At 36.1% G+C, this 24,590-nt stretch overlaps 1 protein-coding gene across 1 annotated transcript in view; it reads right to left on the reverse strand.

Annotated features, from left to right (window-relative positions):
- The window catches only part of TAFA5 (TAFA chemokine like family member 5), a gene marked incomplete at both ends in the record, with an annotated part of 343,285 nt that overhangs the window by 106,661 nt on the left and 212,034 nt on the right, over nt 1-24,590 (reverse strand). Inside the window, one exon of the mRNA XM_079533670.1 lies at nt 12,286-12,435. Within this exon, the coding sequence (XP_079389796.1) occupies nt 12,286-12,435 (150 nt within the window). The remainder of the gene's footprint in view (nt 1-12,285; nt 12,436-24,590) is intronic.

A 24,590-nucleotide genomic window follows, 5' to 3' on the forward strand; every position in this document is an offset into this window, starting at 1 on the left:
CCTCTGTCTTGTCCAGGAAACTACAATGATGGGTATAATTAATAGTTTGGGACAATTGCAAACGATGGTTACTTTGTCCTTTTATTTTTTGCAACATTTTACTCAATGATTTTTTTGCTAAGTCTTGATGTCTTGCTAGCTCAGCCATGATAAAGCAAGTAATTTCAAAGCAGAAACACTAATTGCTGGAAGAGAGCTTTGTGTCTTGGCCTTTCAGCTCCCAATTTATTCATTGTAATGCCACATAAAGCCAGTAATACAATTGTATATGTATTATAGCATATGTATATATGCTACATACAGAATTGTATATGTAGCATTCACTTACATATAAAACTGCTTATATGTATGTGAGCACATGTGTACATATATTATATATGTATGTATGCATTCATCATATACATATATACCATGAATATGAAGGGAAATCTGAAAAACAACATAAAACTGTTAAAAAAAATAATAATACACATATTGTGTAAAGCATTTATATAAATGAAAGTAGTGCAATATCTAGTATACATATTTGGTTTCTAAACATATAAAAAAAGAGTTCAAAACTAGCCAGAGACTATGTTACCCATAAGAATATATGAAAATGTGATGGATCAGCAGCCAGTGCTGCCAAGAAATGTAGATAATGCAGTTCATCTTACTTTTGAAGGAATCCAGCAGCAATACAGCACCTCTCAGTGTATGATAGTGAAATCATAAGAGAATTATAGCCTGATTTGAATTAAAATGAACAAAGGGTGGGTACTCATAAAATTCATACAGTCTGAGACTTCCACTTACAAGGCCTGACACATGCAAAACCGCGACAGTTCTTTTGAATAAAAAGACTGAGAAACCAGACACTAGAGATCTAGTAGCATATTTCCTAATGGTAAAGTCTTACCTCATTATTCTAAATTCTGATGTCTTTCTGTTATCAAAATGTAAGGCTAGTATGTTCCTGCAGTTTATCTGATATCTATATTACCAAAGATAGCTTGTTCTTAATATCCTTCCGTATGTCTCATATATCCTCCAAATATTAAATTTGAAAAGTAAAACAAACAAAAAAAGTGATTATTCCCAGGTCTGGAGGACTGAGTCCCATTGTTATACAGGACTGTGGCAGCAGTTTCTTAAAATCTAAGCAGTAAAGACAATCATAAAAACTATGATATGATAGAAAAAAGAAAAGGGTTTTTTGATCCTTTGTTTCACATTATCTATTGATATTGTCATGCCAATGTCATTCAGTTAATCAAAACATCCTATCAAAGTTAAAGAAAAAATATCATAGCTTTCTACTTTTTTTTTTTTTTTTTTTTTTTTTTTTTGCCAAGTCTTGAAATCTCTGTCTTTAAATGACTTCCATTCTTCATCTACAGTAGTCTAAAAATATTCATTTCTTTCTAGCCCATGCAAGAATTTGCTTATCAGTTGTGAGGCAGTGTAGACTTGTACAGCTAGGTGAGGAAGCTTGAGTGATTGAACTAACTTCATTCCACACATCCTTGCCACACTGTCTCTCTTTGCTTTTTGCTCTTTTCTCTTTCAGCTCTTTTCAAACACTTTGTATCAAATACCTCTGTAGACGTTTAAGTCTCTTTCTGACTTTGCTATGCTCAAAATTAGCAATGTCTTCCCTGCATGTCGTAGCATAAAGTACCAAATGAAGAGTACTGTAAGTGTAGTGCAAGGTAATGGGCATGACTGTTGGATAAGGGAGGAAGGGTACAGGTGCTCTACACCCACTTAAGGAGGATGACCAGAGGAAAGACTGGCAATCTCAAAACTGCGAAAGAAGTGGAGGGAAATTTCAGTCTTTTCCCAACTTCTTCCTTTCTTACTTTCCAGCCTGAGTAATTAACAGAAGGAAACATCTAAACATTCTTATTTACTTATCTAGCTGTACAAACAAGGACTCTTGTCATTAGTTTGCAACCGCTTTTCCATCCAGGACTGTATGTATTTACAAAGCACCTGCCATTCATATGGCATTGCAGAAATGAAACAACAGTGAGACAGTTTATGTAAAGAAAAAATACAGTCCTATGAAAACTTAAATTATGATATTAAAATATCGTGAATGCAAATGAATGCAAAAAAGAACCACCCATGTTCTCTTGTAGTATAATCTGAGCCCTCAGCAGCAGAGGAAACTCTGGTCTTTTTTATTACACAATCACAGAATTGCAGGGATTGGAAGAGACCTCTGGAGATCATCAAGACCAACTTCCTGCTGAAGCAGGTTCCCTACAGTAGGTCATACAGGCAAGTGTCGAGATGGGTCTTGAACATTGTTAGAGAAGGAAACTCCACAATCTCCTTTAAAAGCTATCTTTTTAAGGTCCTATCTTCAAGAAAGGTGTTTTCTCAGAATAAGCCCTTTGCAAAGTACTCTGAAAGAGGCATGAGAAAATGCCTAGCATTAATTAGTCTATTCCAGGTGCTGGATATATCAGTGCTATTAATGTTGCCACTAATTTAGCAATCAATTTCAATGTTTTCTAGGAGTCTTCTGGCACATCATCTATCACCGCAGATATTAAATCTAAGGTAAGTTAAAAATAAAGTGGTATTTAGGTTTAAAATGCCATTTCTAACCATATTACTCTTTCTTAATTCACTTTCATGAAACATATTAGTTCTCTGTTTACAGTTCTCTGTGCTTAATGAGATTATTTAGGGAAGAAAAAAACAAAAATAAAAAGTACTCCATCACGATGATGCTTTTACATAGTGCAGGAAATGTAACTTAGCCCTAGTAGGGGTATTAAGAAAAACTTGTTTCTCTAGATTCCCTTACCCTCACTAGAAATCAGCACATTGCCTTCACAGAAGTCCACCTGCACACACAAATCTTTATGAAACTCTCTTTCCTCTGTCTTTCAGGGAAAATTAGAACCTAGGATGACAAGAGAGGGTAATGCAAACATTAATTTTTTATTATTATTTTTCCCCTTGAAATGCCTCTAATTAGTGAAGACAGTGACTCTTCCAGAAGGTGATCTGAGCAGCTGATAGCCTGAAGTGATTACACACATTACATTCAAACAGAAAACCTACTTTTCTCATCATCCTATGCTTTTTAATCCCAGAAGAGAGAAGAGAGGAGCTTTCAGGAGCTGATTCCAATACCAACACTATGCGACCCCTGATGCGTCCATCTCATCTCGCTGTCTGAAAATGGAGCTTACAATGACCAAAGTCCAGAATTAGGAATGTCATGTTGACCTATTACTTGAAGTTAGCTAATGAATCTGACTGAAGCAATTCCAGTGTGATTGTTGGCAATGCTCTGTTATAACAAATCAACCACAGAAAACTCTGCCCAGTGATAATGCCCAATACATTCTCTAGTATGTTGTCCAGTTCGGTTTAAAATGTCTGCAGTGATTAGGCTTCTAGCCACTCCCTCAGAAAATTGTTCCACAATCTAATGTCACATAATCTCCAAACATTTTTCTGTACTGAAACTGCCATCAGCGCACGCAGAGGAAGGAGGATTAGACTACATGGATGACTGCTTAGGAGTGTCTGGGATCTAAAGGAAACGAAGCTGCTGGCACTGGTGAACTAATGCATCTAATGAAACACTGGGAGGCTGAAGGTGTTGTCTTTCAGATGAAATGTGAAAGCAAGGCATTAAGCATTAGAGGCAATTAAAGTTCTCACAGCACTCTTTGCAACAGTACCAGTCTTAACCCCTGGTTTCTGGCTACCTTCCAAATCACATAATTAAATTTTCCTTTCCTAAATATTTCCCTGCATGATCATTTAGAAATACAGTCATCTCTTAACCTGAAATGGTGCATTGATGCCAGGTTTAACATCAAAGGCAGATGTAAAATAAGTGCAAAATAATTCCAGTTTGGTCAGTTCATTATAGTTACAAGGCTTAGAAAAATATTTTAAATTAGATTTTATTCACACTTATCCCAGATCTATTCCCCTAATATATCCAAAGTTATTTAATCTGTGTATAATCCTTCAGAATCTTTAGATAATAATTCACTAGTTTACAACATAATCAATTAAACCTGATTTCTCTAAATCCTTGATTGATTTGTCCTTTCCTGGATCATCAATTCCTCTTCCAAGTAGTACAGAAACCTACAAGAAAAGGTGCTAGGATATTGTCCTCACCAACAAGGAGAGGGTGGTGGGCAATGTGAAGTTCAAGGGCAGCCTTGGCTGTAGAGATCATGAAATGGTGGACTTCAAAATCCTTAGATTGTCAAAGAGAGTGCCCAGCAAGCTTGCTACTCTAGACTTCAGGAGAGCAGACTTTGAACTCTTTAGGGAACTGTTTGGCAGGGTCACATGGGAGAAAGCCATGGAGAGAAGAGGGGCCCAAGAAAGCCCGTTGGTATTCAAAGATCATCTCCTCCAAGCCCAGAAGTAGTGCATCCTGAGAAAAGGGAAGGCAGGCAAGAATTCCAGGAGGCCTCCATGGATCAACAAGGAGCTCCTGGATTTACTTAAGCTCAAGAAGATAGCCAAAGTATACAGGATGTGGAAGCAGAAACAGGTTACCTGAAAAAGACTACAAACAAGTAGTCTGAGCAGCCAGGGATCAGGTTAGGAATACTAAAATACAGACAGAATTAAATCTGGCCAGGGACATAGAGGGGATGAAGAAATTCTACAGGGGTATCAGTGATAAAAAGAAGGTCAGGGAACATGTGGGCCCTCTTCGGAAGGAAACTGGAGACCTGGTCATGAGGAATACGGAGAAAGCTGAGGCGCTCAATGACTTCCTTGGCTCAGTCTTGGCACACTGCCTCTAGCTGCACTGCCCAAGTTGCAGAAAGCAAAGTTAAGAACATAGATCTGCCCACTGTAAGCAGAAACCAGGTTTGAGACCCTCTAAAGAACCCATAGGTGCACAAGTCCATGGGACCCAACAAGATCCATCCATGGGTTCTGAGGGAATTGGCAGATGAGGTTTCCAAGCTGCTATCCATTATATTTGAAAGATCATGGCAGTTTGTTAAAGTTCCCATGGATTGGAAAAAGGGAAACAAAACACCAATTTTCAAAAAGGGAAAAAAAAAGAAGAACTGGGGAATTACAGGCCAGTCAACCTCACTTCTGAGTCTGGTAAAATCATGGAGCAGATCCTCCTGAAGGCCCTACCAAGGCACATGGAAAATAAAGATAAGGTGATTGGTAGTAACCAACACGGTTTCACCAAAGGCAAGACCTGCCTGACAAACTTAGTGGCCTTTTATAATGGAGTAACAGCATCAAGATAAAGGAAGAGCAACTGACATCCTCTACTAGATTTGTGCAAAGTATTTCACGCTGTCCTGCATGACATTCTGGTCACCAAATTGGAGAAAAATGGATTTGATGGACGGACCACTTTCTGGATAGGAATTTGGTTGGAAGGTTGCAGTCAGAGAGTTGTGGTCAATGGCTCAGTATCCAAGTGGAGACCAGTGATGAGTGGTGTTACTCAGGGATCAGTGTTGAGATCAGTAGTGCTATTGGACTAAAGTTTACATGTTGAAAACTAAAAATATTGCATCTATTGATGTGGTATCGTAAAGAGTGTTTGTGGTCTGCATGGAAGTTGTGGTCAATGGCTCAATGCCCAAGTGGAGTCTGGTGATTACTTCCTCATGGATTCATACTGGAACTGGTGCTATTTAACATCATTGTAACTGACATGGACAGTGGGATCAAGTGCACCCTCAGCAAATTTGCAGATGACACCAAGCTGACTGGTACAGCTGACATGCTAGAGGGAAGGAATGCGGTCCAGAGGGACCTGGACAGGCTAGAGGTGGACCCATGCCAACCTCATGAAGTTCAACAAGGCCAAGAACAAGATCCTTCACCTGGGCTGGGGCAATCCCAAGCACAAATACAGGCCGAGTGGACAATTGCTTCAGAGCAGCCCTGAGGAGAAGGAGTTAGGGGTATTGGTAGACAAACGACTCAGCACGAGCTGGCATAGTGTGCTTGCAGCCCAGAAGGCCAACTGTATCCTGGGTTACAACAAGAGAAGCCTTACCAGCAGATCAAGGGAGGTTATTCTGACCCTTTACTCTGCTCTTGTAAGACAACACCTGGAGTACTGCGTCCTGTAGTCTAGTCTAGTTCTGGGGACCCCAAAACTGGAAGGACATTGAGCAGGTCCACAAAGATGATTATAGGTCTGGAGCACCTCCTGTACAGAGACGGGCTGTTGGAGTTGGGGCTCTTCAGCCTGGAGAAGAGAAGACTTCAGGGGGACTTTATAGCTGCCTTCCAGTACCTGAAGGGAGCCTACAGGAAAGCTGCAGAGGAACTTTTTACAAGGGTGTGTAGCAACAGGACAAGGGAAAATGGTTTAAAACTGGAAGAGGGTAGATTTAGACTAGATACCAGGAAGAAATTATTTACTGTGAGGCTCGTGTGGCACTGGAACAGGTTGCCCAGTGAGGTTGCGGATACCCCTCCCCCAGAAGTGTTCAAGGCCAGGGTGGACGGGGCTTTGAGCAAGCTGGTGTAAAGGGTGGTGTCTTTCTGTTGCAGGGGAGTTGGAACTAGATGGTCTTAAATGTCCCTTCCAACACAGATCATTCTGTGATCCTATGATTCTAATTTGTAGTAGAACCATAGATCTACATGTCATTAAGAAGCAGAACACTGTAGGAGTTCTCATTGTGAGAATGCCTAATGGGCCTGACTTCCAAAACATGGTCAATGGTGCCTGTACCATATTTCATGGTGCCGGACTGTTGAAGAATTAGTTATTCCGTGGGAATCACTAGACTAATCTGCTGCCCATGGCAGATATCCATCACCTCACAATCATGTCTTACTCAGTTATGGCAGTATGTACGTATGCAAGCAATTATCGTCAAGGATGAGAAGAATTTCCTCAAAAATTTCTGACGAACACCTGGAGAGCTCACTAAGAATTGCACCCAGTGCAATCAAGCCAGACTGATGTGCTTATTTCACAAAAAAAAAAAAAAAAAAAGGTTGAATACTCCACTAGTTTTTTGGGTTTGTTGGTCTTTTTTTAATATGTTTTAATTAAAAAAAAACATTAAGAATTAAAATTAGCTTTGTTACTTTATATAAATTAACTATATTATATACTTAATGAAGCATATGAAGTATTGAGCTTAAGTACTCAATACTTTCAAATACTTACCATCCAAATGGAAATCGCTTTTTTTTTTTTTTTTGCTTTTTTGCTTTTTTTTTTTTTTTTCCTTCTTTTTTTCTGGTCATGTCTTTGGTTTCTCCAGTTGCTAATTCTCAGTCAAAAGAGAACCTTTATTTTTTTCCTGTACTTCCTATAAATCATCACTGTCGCCACTGATGCTGCAGCTACTGGTCTGTTCACTTTATTTTTCTCACTTTCTGTATTAGGGTTGAACAGTGACATTTCTTCTGCAGCAGCATTTCAGTATCATTGTGGGCAAATAATCTTCCATGCTGCTTCTGTTTCAGCAAAAAGTCTACACAGTATTATTTATTCTCTGTGTAATTTCAGACCCATCACACTCTGCAATTTAATTTTATGTCTTTCACGCTGACTTACCTTAATTGTAACATGGGTTAAAATGCACAGTGTTTAACATCAGCAAAACATCAACATTTACAGATATCTGCAATAAGGCCAGGCTAGATAATATAAACATCTGACTAATAAAAATACAAAATATTCAAAATGTAAAAGCTAAAATGTCCTTTCTGGAAAATCATTACAATTCTTTTTTTATTTTCTTTTGTTGTTGTTGTTGTTACGGATAAAGTTATGAAGATCTCCAGGTATTAAATTGAGTTTTGTTTTAATTGCATGACCTAGGATTCTATTAATGATCAATTCTGAACCCTCCACCTCCCTATAAACTCTTAGAGCTAATGAGAAGAGCAGAGAATTATTGATTGAAACTAACGTGGCTTCCTTGTGGATCTTGAATTTCTGTGTTAAACAACATCAATCAATGCCAACTGAAAAGTACATTAATTATAATGTATGAACAAATTAAAACAAATAAGATCATACTAAAAAAATCATGTTACAATGTTTGCTAATGAATTAAAAATATAAGGGGGAAAAAAAAAAGAAAAAAAAAAAGACTGATTTCCAAATAAATTGTCTGAAAGCCTGAACTCAGTTACTTGAGTGTCTGCCATTCAAAGTTCAGGAATTTCAGAAATTTTGGAATTTGGGATCTATGTCCCAGGTTTTTTCACTTCACTTAGTGGACAAAATTCAAACTTGAAACATGTGAATGTTCTAATCACAGAATATGGGTAAACAAACTAAACAGTGCAAAACTCATTTTCCTCAAATAATTAAACTACTTTTCTAATACACACTTTTCCTCTTATCAACTGCTTCTATTTTCTGAGGAAAACTTCTGTTTACTTTTGTTTCAGAAATATGTATTGGATAGAATTCCTGAAATCTATTTAACATTTACGTGTTCAATACATACTCCTTAGGTACTTGCATTCTACAGAAAAACTTTGGCATAACAAATATTATTTTTGGACAGTTGTTCTCTTGAAAGAACAAAAACCATGGGTGCATGTGTACACAGACTGCTATCAAGGACTTTTTTCACTTGCTTTAAAACAGTTCCAAATTAGTGAAGGTACTGGAGAAAAATAGAGAATAATTGCTCTCTTCCAATCTCTCATAGATTAAAAAACTGATGAAGCTTGACTGATACATATGGAAAATACTGCACTGATAAATCAAATGCTGTGTTGAAATTTTTTATTTCATCTAAGTAATGCAGCTGAGGTCATTATTATGGAATTTGCTCTCTCTCTCTCTCAAAAAAAAAAAAAGGCTAAGGAACACAGCTGTAAATAATAATAATGCAACTTGAAGTGAAGGCAAGCTACTATCACAGTATTGCAAAACCTACATTCATAAATTAAAAATTACATCACAACAGAATAGACCATATACATGCTATGGCTTAGTGGGATTAGGACTGAAGCAATCAGCACTAAATCATGCCTGAAATCAGGGTGAATACTGTTTTGTTTTGTTTTTCTTTTTTTTTTTTTTTTTTTATTACATAAAAAATGCCAAACTTAAAGATTGAAAAATAAAAAAATAAAAAAATAAAAAAATACATAAATAAATAAATAAATTGAAAGACATTTCCAGAAAAGTTCTGTTCTTCATGTTCTGTTCAAACCTATCCCTAAGCACAGCATTTTCATTTTCTAAGAATTCCAGTTTTCTATATCTGACAGATACTGTCTCTCATGTCTACAGAAAATACCTTAGTTGAGTAGCAGTGGAAATCAGAGTGGAGTTTGGTAATCAACTCAGGCCTTATTCTAAAAGGTACTTTGACAAGTGCAATCTCAGGCAATGCTTCTGAGGTTTAAGAGTCCTTAAATTGCTTACTCCTTTTGCTATAATAATTGACACTCACCTTTCAAATCGTCAGGAATATAGAGCACATCCAAATATATTCTGTGGTACCTCTTCCATTAAACAATGAACCAGGTGCAACATGATGCTCTTTAAAGTTATAAAAAACGGTAGTGCAGATTCAAAATGTAGTTTTAACAAAAGCTGTAACACAGTTGTTATGTATTTTTTTTTCTTGTTAGTGGGTTAGGAGGTCACAGTTACTATGCCTGCTTACTCCTCAAACAAATTTGCATTAATTATTAAAAGACTAAGGTCTAACCTGATACCTTTACTTCAAAAATAATGTAATTAAAATCAAAACCATATAAAGAATAGTAGGTATTAAAACATGTTTTGCTAGCAGAAATGAAATCGTAACAGCAGTATATTCGTAACATCAGCTACAATAAAAATAAAATAAAATATGCAAAAGCACATTCTATATCCCTTTCACAAAAGCTCAGAGAAAGATTTGTTTGGACAATGGAAAGAAAACTGAAAGTAATCTCTGCTAGATGGAAGATTTCAATAGATGGAAATACTTTTCTTTATTGTAAAAACAAAACAAACAAATCAACCAAAAAGTGTGTTTGGCTGTGGTATTCCTCAAAGAGTAATATTCGACTTTACATCAGAAAGAAAAGTATCATTTCACAGACATGATTTTACGTAGATAAAATATTCTGACCAAGATAAAGCATTTAGTAGTTTTGTTTCAAACACTTTTTTCTAGAAATTGAGTTAAACAGCATGGGAAAATTCAGTGTATATTCTTTGAAGTATGAACCTGGTAAATGCACAAATGGATACTTGCTAGTTAATGACCGGTCCATTTGCCAACTTTATTTACCAAAAGAAGACTACAGACAACATTAAGTGTTTGTTTATTCTTTCCCATAAAATTGTGCTTACCGTATGTAAAAAATCCTTACTTTCTTAACACCATTCCTAAATAAAAATTACAGACAAGAGACTTGGCTTGTGTTTTCTACTTAATTCAGAAATTCACTAGCCAGCTCTACGAATTATCAAGCTTTTCAAGCTTTGATTACAAAATATCCTAGGATGGTCAAGGAAAGCAAAATATCATGTCCTACCTATCTGGTAGTCATCATTCTTAGAAAAGAGCCCAACATCTTAACAACAAGCATTTTATAAAAATAATGAAGAACTACGTTATTTGATCTTATTACAACTACCTGGAAGTAAAGTGCTTGAACATGTAATTGGAAACTCTAATTTCAAGTGACATATTTCCTACTTAGTTTTCAAAAATGAAGTACTACATACAGAATCCTCCCTGATTAAATAACATCTAACCATAGATCCAATAACCTAGCCCTCTGCTTTTACAAAATGATGACAAAGAACATTGAAAGCAGAAGTAGAATTTCAAATAGTCCTTCCTCATGAGTTTCCAACAATACTAAAAAAGATAACATATTTTCAAATATTAAATAAAGCTTCCGTACTTGGAAGCTAGGCTAATGTCACAATTGGATGGCCAGAGGTACTAATCTCTTTTTCCTGACAGATAGATTTTAGCTGTCTGAAGTCTAATTTCATTACCAGGGGTGTCTCAAAGCAAGACAAACAAAGTGAGTAGCAGAGAGTGACTAACTCTGGATAACCAAGTTAAAGTAAATGAATTGCACCATATGTCATAACTGACTGAGTAAAAATGCCCCTTTCACATCAGATTTTCCCATATAATTTTGTTGTTTTAAACTGCTAATGTTGTTGAATTTATTTTGATTCCTAATAAGTAGTTTTGCCAAAATTGAAGCTATAAATTACATAGGAAAATAATTCCTTTTTTAAGCAATTAAATCTTACAATCTTACAGTATAACAGGAAAGAAGAGAATTTCTTGATATAGAATCAAATTATGAGAGACAGCTAAGAAACTGTATTACAGAGTACCAAAAACATTGAAAGAAAAACGCAAAAATAGAATGTGCATGATGTTCTATATTTAGTTTTGTGAGTAGGCTCTTAAATTTCCTTTGAGCTGTCTTCTCTGATAATCGTTGGTAAGACCGAATTCTGGAGAGGTATTCTCAGCAATTATTATTTGAGAACTCAACCCAGACTGTATTCAAAGGCTCTGTGAATTTTTTGTATTTCCATACATAAGCATCTTTTCATGTTTGTTAACAAAGCCTAGGTCAAAACAAGCCATTTTGCATCAAGTATTTTCTACATTTTTCCTATTTTATTTTTATTATGAATGTCTGCTAACACATTCAATGTTCGCAGGCAGACCCGTCTTGAAGATTCTACTGTTGTTAACACCTTATTTAGCTGCCATACACAAATTCATCTCACAAAACAATATCAGAGTGAAATATTTTCATATCTCCTTCTATGTCAGCAGTTTTCCAGTCTGCACGCTATCACTGCATCTGCAGTGAATCATACAGAGTCATCGTTTTAAGGAGAGGAGGAATGCTGGACATATAAGGTGTATTCAAATATATTCCAGTTAAAATATCAATTTTTTTTCAATATTAAATTTCAGTACAAGAGCAGTGACATGAGCTCCCCAGCTTTGAGGCACTTTTGTGGCTTTTTATATGTATATACATATTACAAGGAATAAAAGGCAGTGGGGAAATGCAATTTCACTGCTGATGCAGTCATCACATGCAAAATACGACAGTAACACGCTCTCAGCATTCAACTGCACATCAAACTATAAACAAAAGGAAAAAATTCAAATTAAAAAAAAAAAAAAATCACTGGAAATATACCCTTTTCGGTATTTCAATGGCATTACCAGTGCTAGCAGGAACATATAAAAATTCCTTCCAAAGAGCTTTTATTTGCTGACACGCACTACTAGTTGACACCGCTCTCGTATCGGCAGAAACTAATTGAATAGATCTTTTACTTCTTACCATCAACACAGGCTGGCCTTGCTCTTGTTGTACCGGCAATCTGTCCTTTTTTACATGCACAGCGAGCTGTTTGTCGAGCTATAGTCCTTCGGGGTTGACTGCTATCTCTGTCCAAAGTAACAATCTCACATGTACCTGCAGCCAGTTGACCTGGAAAAAGAACCAGCAACAGGTACCAGAGTCACTGAATGCACTGCAGGCAATCTATTACAGCCGAAGAGAGTCATGGCCCTACGTCACCACAGACACTCAACAATAAATGGCAGCCAGCTGATGGATATAATAAAACTGAAATGACATACAATTTTTCTTTGTGGTGGACATATGAAAACCCTGCAAACTGGTTCTGTCAGAAAATGATTATTGTTCCATAAAAGCCAGAGAGTTGAGGTCACACAGGTTACTTATGTCTGCTGAGTAAAGGAACAATCTATTTTTACAGCCACAAAATTTAAATTGCATGCTCTTACAAAAAAATGATTAAGTATATGGAAAACAAAACCAGACAATATTTAAAGGCCTTCTCCATATTCATGAGTATGATTTAGTCTTAATTGCTTCATGTGTTATTCCTGAAAGACCAGGTGCATCAAAGAATGCCCAGTTTTGTCAGGCTCTTTGGCTCTTGCTTTGCATAGGGTCTTAGCAACTCATGCTCTACCTGACTCAGTTTTGAAGTAGCTAACCCCCTGTCTTTCGCTAAACTTACAATTTAACTACTCTGCATATGACAGTAAATTGGCAGAGCCTCGTACGCTCAGGACCACTGACTGCATTTTACTGACTTCTTCAGTGTGTTTCTGAATATTATGAAAACCCACCCTACAGCTTGGACCATAATGTGAGGGACCAAAAAAATAAAAACAAAAAGTTACAAAAATTTGTTCTCATGGACTCTTAGTCAAAAGTAAAAGAAGTGAAAATACTACAATTAAAATGGCATATAAGCAGTATGCTAATAATGTAGCAAAATACTATCATTTTACAAGCAAGAAAGATATGTTATAGAATTTCAGTGCTTAGTAAGACTGAAAAAAAAAATAAAAACAGCCATCACCTTTAACTATAATTTTTGCATACATACTGTACTACTAAACAGCATTTCTGTTGGATTCTGTCTTTTAAGCAATCAGTTGTAACACTTCAAAGAAATATATGCAAAAAATACGTTTGCAAGCCATGAACTATATTCTCTTTTTATAAAATACTGAGATTGAAATAAAAGCAATATTGTATTTTTAATATACAGTTTAAAGAATATTCAAAGTGAATTTTTTTTATTGTGTTGAACTTCTGAAAAATAATGAGAGAAAAAACAGGAATTTTAAATCTGCATTAACTTGAAATGAAAAAATAGTGAAATACATGTCAGCAGTGTTTAATTAACATCTACAAGTCTAATGATATTTCTTTGTACTGTATTTTTTTCTATTCTTCTCAGAATCAGCCTTCAATGTTTTCTTTTTTGTGGTTATAGTTCTGAAATTTTCAGAATACCAAAACACTGTAGGCTGTCAACAGTGCTGGTACTTGTTCAATGCTAAGCTACCTAAATTTCATGTTGCTGTAACTCCTACACTACAGTGAATGTACAATGTGGTAAAAGCAAGGATCATAAATATGATTATAGAATGAAGTGCTCTAAAAATTCATGCAAATATATAGAAGTTATAGATATTAAGGCCTTCAGAAATATAGACAAGATATTCAACAGTCAAAATCACTGTAATATTTTAATGGTTACTGGCAATCAGACTTACGAGCTAAGTCAATCCTGACTTTCATTAGCTTTCTACTCTTTTCCACCCACACTATTAACAAAAACATCTTAGGATAAACATACTGATGAAGGGATTTTTACTTTGTTATATGCTATTTTTTTTCAGAAATCTTGGGTTAGAAAGCACCGGTTTAGCAAGAAAGGAAGTAGCATGTGATTCTTCAAATGCATGCAGGGGAAATCCATACACTGAGAAATCCTGAGCTGAGAAAAAAAAGCATTAACTTTCACCCATTGCTAATACATTTCATTCAGGATTGCAAGATATGCATCCCTCCCAAGGAATGAAGCTGTCTTAGTAGATCAAGAAAAAAAGACACGATCAGAGATGCATTTAGAACATGACCCCTTAGGCATCTGAACATCACGCTTAAGGTTCTGCATTGAGAATAGAAATTGAATGGAAACCCAAGAAAAATAGAAAGTGCAAATATGATATGAGTAAGTGCTCCTGAGAGAATGGGCTATCTTATTCTCCCCTATCTGGAAGTCTTTATACTATTGTTATTTTCATTAAAAGATAATTTAAATCATATAATCTAGGTAAATCATTGTATAAAACCCAATTTCATAGGAAAGGGACAAGCATGGTGAAGGTTAATAAGAACTACACTCAAAATAAAAAAAACACTGAAGCTTTATGTAAAGATAAATTTTAGGGAATGCAAGCAGTGAGTGTTGATAAACATGTCCACAGACAATATTTTCTGCTTTTGAACCTGTCCAGTTTTAGTTAGACAAAGATTCATTTTAAAATACCTGGGCCATTTTTTTTTTTTTTTTTTTTTTTAAATGATTATTTTCAGATGGCTATTTATGCTCCTTTTTAAAGATGATGATTCCTTTCAGGCACAGTAACCTCTTTTTTTTTTTTTTAAGAACCTGGAAATCTTGGGTACCTAAAATGAGACTAGGCTACAAAGATAATGTTACATTGCCTTTCAAGGAACTTTGTGCAGCTATTAAAATATAATGGAATATTAGAGAGATTCTTGAGATATTTTATAGATTTTAAAGATAAATATGCAAATAAATCACTTATCTGTTGTCATTCTCGTTCCTACTGCAGAAGAAAAATAGAAGTTATTGCAGATCTGCAGCAAATCTTCCCACTTAATGTGATGTAAGTACTTCCTTGTCACTGTGTCACAGGTTGCAAAGATTGCAAGAATATATTTCACATCTACTGTTACTTGGCTTTAGATGGCTGTAAAGCATGAAAAGCGGAAGACAAATTTATGGAGGCCCACCTTCAGAGTATCTGGGTTTATCTGGAGGTCTTCTCTGTTTCTCAATAAGTAGAAAGTAAACATTCAGGATAACGTTACATATGTGATCTGAATGTTACTTTTATTTTTTAAGAATTTTATCTAGAAATATAAGGTTTAAAGAGAAGGAACAGAAGGAATATACTTCTTCTAAAGGCAGTTTCAAGAATTAGGGTACCTTTCATTTTCATGGAAGTTGGCACAATGACCTCTTTAAAGGACATTAATGAAAAAAGGCCAATATTTTTAGTAGATCCTATAGATGTACTCACAGTACACAAACAAATTCACCTCTATCCAACCCGAATGAAACAATCTTGAGGGGAAATAAAAAGACAAGCACCACCAGTGAACTTAGATTCGCTGAATAGTCTGAAAGGTTGTTTGTTTATTTTCCAAGAAAATGTCTTTTTAAAACTATTTTATGTATCAAAATAAAGAACGAAGATTCTTTCAAAGTTATAATAATCCTTTTACTTAAAAAAAAAAAAAGTGTCTAGCTATTTCTTTGCTATTGTTTTAAGGAGGAAAATACGTCAGTTCTCTAACAGCAAATAAAATCTAATTTGCGTTCATTTTAGTAAGCAAGTTATAGATATTATGAATTTTAAATTTATTCATGCTGGAAAGCTGAAAACTTTTCCCCAAAATCTTTTAAGTAAATAAAATCAGATGATGAGCTCATAATATCTGTGAATTGAATGGCAATAAAACTTGATCTAAGTATATAGGTCTTTCCAGGGTTTCAGATTTCATGTTCATCCAGAAAATCTCTTAAATTGTATATACAGGGTTATATTGCAGTTCCAGTGAATAATTTTTTTTCCATGCATCATAAATTTGATGCCTAGCAACATAAGCTCTTTTAGTTTAAAATGCATAAAGTTAGATGGTATTAAAAATCTTGGCTAGATTCAGATACTCTTTTGTCAGAGAACACAATGCAGGAGTTGTTTCAAAATCAGATCATAGGAACACATTCAGTAGCTTTCTATTACAATATTGAAGGCTTTCTGACAACAAAGTCATGCTAACTCTTGAGCAGAGCTGAATATCAGCAATTCTCACTGAAACAAAGGGGAACTTAAGTATATAGCATAATTTATGATCTGACATTAACCTGCATGTCAAATATTTCAACATATTTTGATCATTTTAAGTGTGTATTTAGCAGAACTTTTTTTTAAATTATGTATCCTTCCTCAGTGAAGATGTTCTGCAACAAGATCTTTTGACTTAAACATCATTCAATTTCAGACAGTCCTATTACCTTTTCTTTTCCAATTTTGGTTCAGAACAAGAAAGATTACAACAAAGGACTGATTTGCCCCAAAGAATGCCATTCACTTTTACTCAACAGCAAAATTTGTAGAAATTCATTTAGTATAAAATGAGAAAGATAAACTTAAACAAAGCTGCTGAAAAAAATGTTACTTAATGTGAAGCAACAAACCAGAATTGGCTAAGCTTCTGTATCTCAGCATGGGAACAACTACTCAAATGAGCAAGCACAATTTCAAAACAACTCTCAAATAAGAACCTTGTTTCAATTTTAACATATGCAATAGACAAGCTTTTTTTTTTTTTTTTTTTTTTTTTTCCAATAGAATGTATTCATATATTTCCATCTTACATTACTAAAGTTTCTGGCACTGAAAGCATCTGCCACCAAGATGCTTAGCATGTCATTTAGGATCTTGTAGAATCCAAATCTTTCTATTGAAACATACTGTGGCTGTTGAATAGATTACACAGCAACTCTTCATGCCTATACAGTTAAACAACTTTTTTAAAATACTTCTTGAGTTTTATTGTGGTTATATATATGCCATCAATAGAAAACAAGACAGATGCCATTGTCACATAAACAAAAAGTAACTTATTTGGATAATATTGATTTGCCAGTGCAACATACAGGTACCCAGTAAATCAAAAAGTGGTAGGCAGATTTTTTTAGAATTTCCCATTTGCTTTGCTTCTGGTTGAGAACTATACTTGGCTGGAATCATCCTTGCCATGTGACTGCTGTAATTCCACAGTCTTAAAGGGAATTATTCTGGGTTTTAGTTGTATAAAACCAGCATTGGTATCACAGCATGTTTTTAGTGCTCATTCTACAAAGCAAAAATCATTATAGAATGCAGTTAAGAAAATCTTATGAATAACATGAGAAAAATATGATGAATGTCTTCTCCTTTTAAGAGAATGACTTTAAGTATTTTCAGAGTTTCACTGCAACAACAGTGAACATTATGTCCCTTTAGTAATCACTAATCTTACTGCAATTTTCAGACTACCACTTAGCCATCTCAAGCACATAAACAGGACAGACATTAGGAAGATTGCAAAATAGCTTTCAGCCCTTCCATTCTGAAATGAGCAGTAAATTTTAATTAAGATAGATTATCTCCTCCTAAATAGTTGCATTGGGAAAAATAATAATAATAATAATAATTTTGGAGATTCAAAAAAAAAAAAAAGATTTTGAAATTTCATTTTTTTCTAGACAAGACTAACGTTCTAACTTACTGAATCCAATACTGCTGTTGAATGCAATTGCTTAGTATCTTACTGTTAACAATTTAACACAAAGAAAAAAATATATATGCAAAACCAAACTTCATAAAAGTTGTAAACATAAAGGACAAGATTCTGAACTAGTCTTCATAAGGAATTGACACCAAGTGGAATTCTAGGCCAGAAAAGGGTTGAACAGTGGTTTTAGTACATGGCAATCTCACTCCTCAGATTCCCATACAGTCTCATATCAAAACCAGCAGATGCTGCGTATTACAACAAAGAAAGAAAAAAGGAAAATATTCCAGAAACTTAATTTCAGGGTCCTGAGGGCTGCAATAGGTTCGCTCACTGGGGCTCCTCACTCTGCCCAAGGCTGAGGAGCTCACATCAGCCATGTGGCCATCAGCACTTGTACCAGAAAAGCCACAGGAAGTCTGGTCTCCATCTCCTCACAGCTTTTCCTCACCCTGCCATGGGCCCTCAAGCCCAGCCCACCCACAGGCCCATGTCTCAGCCTGGTCTCAGTCAGTCACTGTCGCAGGGGAGGTGCATGGTTCCTGGGTCTGCAACTACACCAGTGCCCCTTGTTGCCTTACTCCTGTCTGAGACTAGATGGGCCTCGTTGTGGAGTCCTGCAAAGCTGAATCTCCTGAAGAGAGTTTCGCTGATCCCAGCACAGAGGCTGGAAACACTTCAGGCTGTAGCACCAGTAAAACCTGTAACCCTGGCACTCCTCACTTCAGTGACGGTCCACAGCTTCTAGCTTTGAGAAATGTCTTTAACACAGATTCACAAAGAAAGCAACCAAATGAATCCCATCAATGCTGGTACTTCTTTCATAAATGTTACAGAAATAATCTCCTAATCCACAGTAATTTGGGGTTTTGCATCAAGTTTCTGTGTTTCTTCTTGGATAGTGAATTAAAAGAAGACTACAAATAAGGAAAACATATAACCAGTGCTATGAAAGATAAGCAGAAAAGACAATGCATTTAAGTCCTTCCTCCTTACAGAACTTTTTGCGCTGTGTAGGCCAGTCTGAAGCACAAATCTCAGCAACACAAAGCTCCTTCAAAGAGGACCTACAGCTCAAAGGGCCTCCTCTTCCCTCCTGCTCAAGATGGTTCAGTTAATTGGTTCTGGAGAACTCAATTAGTTAAAAAAAAAAACGAAATAATTGCATGAATTAAACACAGCTATGCTTATTTGCATAAGTTAAGAAATAGTTTTCATTCTTATTACTTCCCTAAAAAACTTAGAACTGTTAAGAAAAGAGAAACAAAAAAACAAAGTAAGAAGAATGTTTTACCAGCCTCTACATGTAAAATAAACCTAGACTGTTTACAAAACAAACAGAATAGCCAAAGGGGGGAAACTGTTTTTGGAGAGATGCTGATATTTCTCTTGAGAAAGACAGGAATAAAAAGCACAAGATTGTCTAAAAAGCTACTGACATTTGTTGGAGCCAGAAGCTGTACGTCAGGAAGGAACAAGTCTGTTGTGTTAGCAAAATATGTCACTGCAGGGAGCATAAAATCAGTTTGAAGGAACATGCAGATAAAGTCACATATCAGGTAGACATAATGTAGCAGTACAGGTGAACTGTGTTTTCCATTTCAAAATAACATGAGAACTATTTACACATAACAGACTTTAAAATGCCATCTCATAAGTGCCCTGCTTACCAGTATGAAGATATTTACTACAAAATCACAGGCTCCACAGCAGACTTGAGGTAAAATTTGGTCCAGTACAGTTCATACGGGAAAGACAGATCTATACACTGAAATTTTATTGCTTTAAATCATATTTCTTAGTCCTTAAACTACTATAGAAATAATAACCCCAAACATCTGATTAGACAGGAAAGCAGCTCCTACACAACAAGAACTGTGCTCTGGAGGTGTTCAAAGCCAGGCTAGATGGGTCCCTGTGCAGCCTGACCTAACAGGTGGCAGCCCTGTCCATGGCTGGAGAGTTGAGACTAGATGATCCCCTGTCCAACTCAAGTCAAACTACGATTCTTTGACTACTCTACACCTGCAGCAAGTTTGAAAATAAGAAGGCCAAAATGCAGAGATGAAATCAACTATTACCTAGCCACATCCGACTTATAGACATGTAATCTGCTAACTAACACCTGTGAATGCATCAAAAATTTAATGATATAATTTTTCTGTCATGGCCACACTAATCGTCCATTGCATTCTTAGAAGATTCCATTTCCTTAAAATAAACTTGTCTATTTTTACTATTGTCTGTGACAACTACTCTTCCCTTTTTGCAAAAGCATATGAGACAAGAAGTGATTTCCTTTCCAGGGATGGTATTGTGACACAGAGGAGGAAATATTTCCTTGTGTTATTAACTGGAATTACAACAGTAGGAGAAGAAGGTGCTCCTAGGGCTGAAAATTCAAATTAAATCCCAGATTCCCCAGCAGGTTTTGATTTCAGCTGCTAAGCCACATTTAAACTGGAATCACCTACACTGTTTTTTTAACCCTGAAAAAAGCTTTTCATTCCTGGGCATTTTCTTTCTCTCCCTCTTTTTTGTTTGTTTGTTTGTTTTTGGCAATGTGCATGATATGCTTATCTTGGACTCACTGTCATTCTTCTGCCATTTTTTCCATGGAATGAGTCCATTAACATTCACCATCCAAAACATATTCTCATAAGGTTTTGTGCTCTGCAGTACTGCACTTTCTGAGAACACATAGGAGCAACAGCTCACATATAACTTCTGGGAAATAAAAAACTTACTTTATAGTGTTATATATATATATATATATATATATACACATATAATAATTATTTTATAATAATATTTCAAAATATTGAAAAAGTAAACACTGAAAAAGAGAGGTAATGAAGTAGCCTGGCACACACATCCAAGAAGGAAACAGATTTTAACAATGTTGAATTTCTCGCTATACCTAAGAAGTAATAATTTCACTGAATAATATGTGCCATCAATTAGAAGTACTACAGATAAACCCAAATCCGGGCTTGATACTGAGAGCCTTGATCAAACAAAGTATCCTCAGGTCCAGAGCTTCAGCAGACACAATTTGCAGCCACCTCATGGACTGTTTCTGCCTCTGCAGTGACTATAAAATATGTTTATGATGTATAGGTTCAGTTAATCTATGTGGTACCATGAATTCTCAAATCAAGCACATAAGGACCAGGACATAATAGCATGTAACTGCTGTGTCTGCTATTTCTTTTTGGTAAGCTCTCAGAGTTTCATTACTGAGCTCACCAAAACACTGTAATGTTCCTCAGTGGTACCAGCATCTCTGTGTTTACTGCATAGAGCAATGAAGCCCTTAATTTAGGTACTATGAACACATGACTAGATTTTATTAACTACAAGGCCTATGTGGCAGCTAAAAGAAATCCCTAAACATAAGCGCCAGGTAGATCACAGGGTTTTAGATGATCACACTGTCTTAAAAGTGTAAAAAATATAGATGCAGTACGCTAAATGTATCCTTCCTATAAGACAATACCAGACTTAACACCAAATAGAGGAAGTGAATCTGACAGACTCTTTAAGTGATGAATTTGAGTGATTACTTTTATTTTAAAGGTTTGTCTGGGAATAGTGCTTTAGGCAAATGTGACAGAGAAGCTTGAGTGTGCTGGCTATTATTCTCAGCTGTTCCACAGACTAGGAGGAATGACTTTCTTACTGGGCCAGTTAGACTGCTGCCTTAAACATTTTTATCCGTCTGCTTAAAATGGCTTATGAAACAGGTGCATGCTGAAACTAAAAGTTTTTATGGATGAGATCCATGATTTTTATATCCACGTTTCTAGTCTTCCATGAAGATAACCATTTATGGGATAAGAGTCTCCTCTGCCCAATTCTGAGAAGGGTGAAAGGATGAGTTTTTTACCTTCTTTACATGTATCCAAGGCTGGTCAAAAACAGCACAGTGAACACAGATGAGAGTCAACTCAAGTACCTTTAAAAACCAGGAAAGCACTTTAGATTGGAGATTTACACTTATAGAGGTACTCCATTTATAAGCCACAATGTCTTCAATTTAAAGAAATGTTTAGTCACTGCACACTTATACTGCACATTCATCCAGTTTTTCACCTCTACACTATACAGAGGGACTACTGCTCAAATGTGATGTTTCATACATTTATATCAGATGAAGAATTAATTTCAAGATACTGAAAAGATATAAGCATTTGAAGTGTGCAGATACATTCTGTGTTTGTATATGCAAGACTTAGCAGATCTGAAATAGAAAAAGTTATTGGCAGAAGCAAAACATCAAGGTATGAGTTCATATGACAGAAAGCAGCGTTAAAAAGTCTTTACGCTGATAACCTTTTAAAAAACTTTGTTAACCTTTTTTTTATTATCCCTTCTATAACAAAGTCCATATCTTTTATGTACTGCTTATCAGTTTTACTAGCTAATAAAAAGTTAAAGTATGCTATCAATTTCTCAATGAATGCCTTATAAATAATACTTCCTCAGATCAAGGTCTTTAATAAAAAGAAACTAAAATGAGGCCTGTCACTGTTTCACTCTGCATTTTGATGAATGAAATTTACTGTCACCCATGGTGAACCATCCTGTGATAAGGTTTCCAAGACAGCACACACTGTAGCTAACAGTTTTCTAAACACACAAAGTATGTACATTGATAAACACACAAATGTGCACTGACAATTCAGAATATAAAAATATATTGTACTATACGACCTTCAAGATGAAGATGCTTAGAAATGCATGGCTTCTTACATTTATCATAAAATAGAAGCACTTTTCTTATACTCAAAGCCCCATCCAGCCTGGCCTTGAATGCTTCTGGGGGAGGGGTATCCGCAACCTCACTGGGCAACCTGCGTCCACACCAGCCTCACAGTAAATAATTTCTTCCTGGTATCTAGTCTAAATCTACCCTCTTCCAGTTTAAAACCATTTCCCCTCGTCCTGTTGCTATATGCCCTTATGAAAAGTTCCTCTGCAGCTTTCCTGTAGGCTCCCTTCAGGTACTGGAAGCTTCTCTTCTCCAGGCTGAAGAGCCCCAATTGTCTCAGACTGTCTCTGTAGAGGAGGTGCCCTCTGATCATCTATGTGGCCCTCTCAATGCACAGTGTTTTCTAGTCCCCAGAATGGACACAGTATTCTAAGTTGTGTCTCATCAGAGCAGAATAACCTCCCTTGATATGCTGGTCAGGCTTCTCTTGATGCAATCCAGGATACAGTTGGCCTTTTGGGCTGCAAGCATACTATGCCAGCTCACACTGAGTCTTCCATCAACCAATACCCCTAACTCCTTCTCCTCAGGGCTGCTCTCAACCCATTCTCTGCCCAACCTGTATTTGTGCTTGGGATTGCCCCAGCCCAGGTGAAGGATCTTGTTCTTGGCCTTGTTGAACTTCATGAGGTTGGCATGGGTCCACCTCTAGCCTGTCCAGGTCCCTCTGGACCGCATTCCTTCCCTCTAGCATGTCAGCTGTACCAGTCAGCTTGGTGTCATCTGCAAATTTGCTGAGGGTGCACTTGATCCCACTGTCCATGTCAGTTACAATGATGTTAAATAGCACCAGTTCCAGTATGAATCCATGAGGAAGTAATCACCAGACTCCACTTGGGCACTGAGCCATTGACCACAACTTCCATGCAGACCACAAACACTCTTTACGATACCATATCAATAGATGCAATATTTTTAGTTTTCAACATGTAAACTTTAGTCCAAATCAAAGAACATTTTCAAAGTAGAAACTACCTATGTAAGAAGAATTCTCACTGATCTCTAAGGGAACGCCATATGTAAAAGAATGTCAGGTCTGAGTCAAATTGGCTGTTCTTTGCACTGCTTTTTCTCACCTGCTTGCTAGAACTTTAACACCAGACTATCAAGTGTAGTAAAAATCTCAGTGTTCTGGCTGCATCTGGTAGATGGCACCAAATTATCCCCTCCAATTTGGAAGCGATTTTATTACAAACCACCAGATGAGATATATTTCACCTTCTATCAGCTAAGAATCCAATAAGAAAATCTAAGAGGACTTGAGACTTGAGAAGCTTCACAAGTCACACTGAACTAGCATTGACCCAGAGTTCTCTGGTGCAGAGGACAGCACAAAGGCTGTCAAGGTAAAGAGACCTTAGCATCATCAACTCCTGCTTAGTGTACTTAGTGAAAATGCCGAGGAAATTCTGAAGGAGAATTGCTAACATTATTGAGAAGCATTAACTTTTTTTTTTTTTTTCTTTTTCTTTTTTTTTTTTTTTTGTGTGTGTGTGTGTGTGAATATACTTACTTGTTTAGGTCAGTGATTCTGGTTAGTGTTTCTGTCATACTTGTGCACAGGCAGACAAATGTCTAAAATTCATAGACAAGAGAATGTTCCCACAGAGGTAAGTAGGAAAGCAGCAAATAGAGATTTATTGAATGAATGTTTGCACCCACCAGATATAATAAAAGGTGAATGATATCAAGCAGTCCACTAACATATATGAGATACACATGGCCACGTTGACCACTTATGGTCTGCCCTTCTTATTTTAATTTTCCCAATAGCAATATAACAGTTTGAATGAAACCTGAGGATAAGCTGATATGAATCAGAACAGGAAAGCTGGCAATAAATATTTCATTAAAAAAGGGTTTCTGAAAGGCCATATAACCTTTTCTCTAAATGCTTCAAATCCAAAATGTATTAGGTTCAAATAAAATAAAGTTATTTTAATTAGAT

Source organism: Tetrao urogallus, assembly GCF_951394365.1.
Source record: "Tetrao urogallus genome assembly, chromosome: 1".
Taxonomy (NCBI): domain Eukaryota; kingdom Metazoa; phylum Chordata; class Aves; order Galliformes; family Phasianidae; genus Tetrao; species Tetrao urogallus.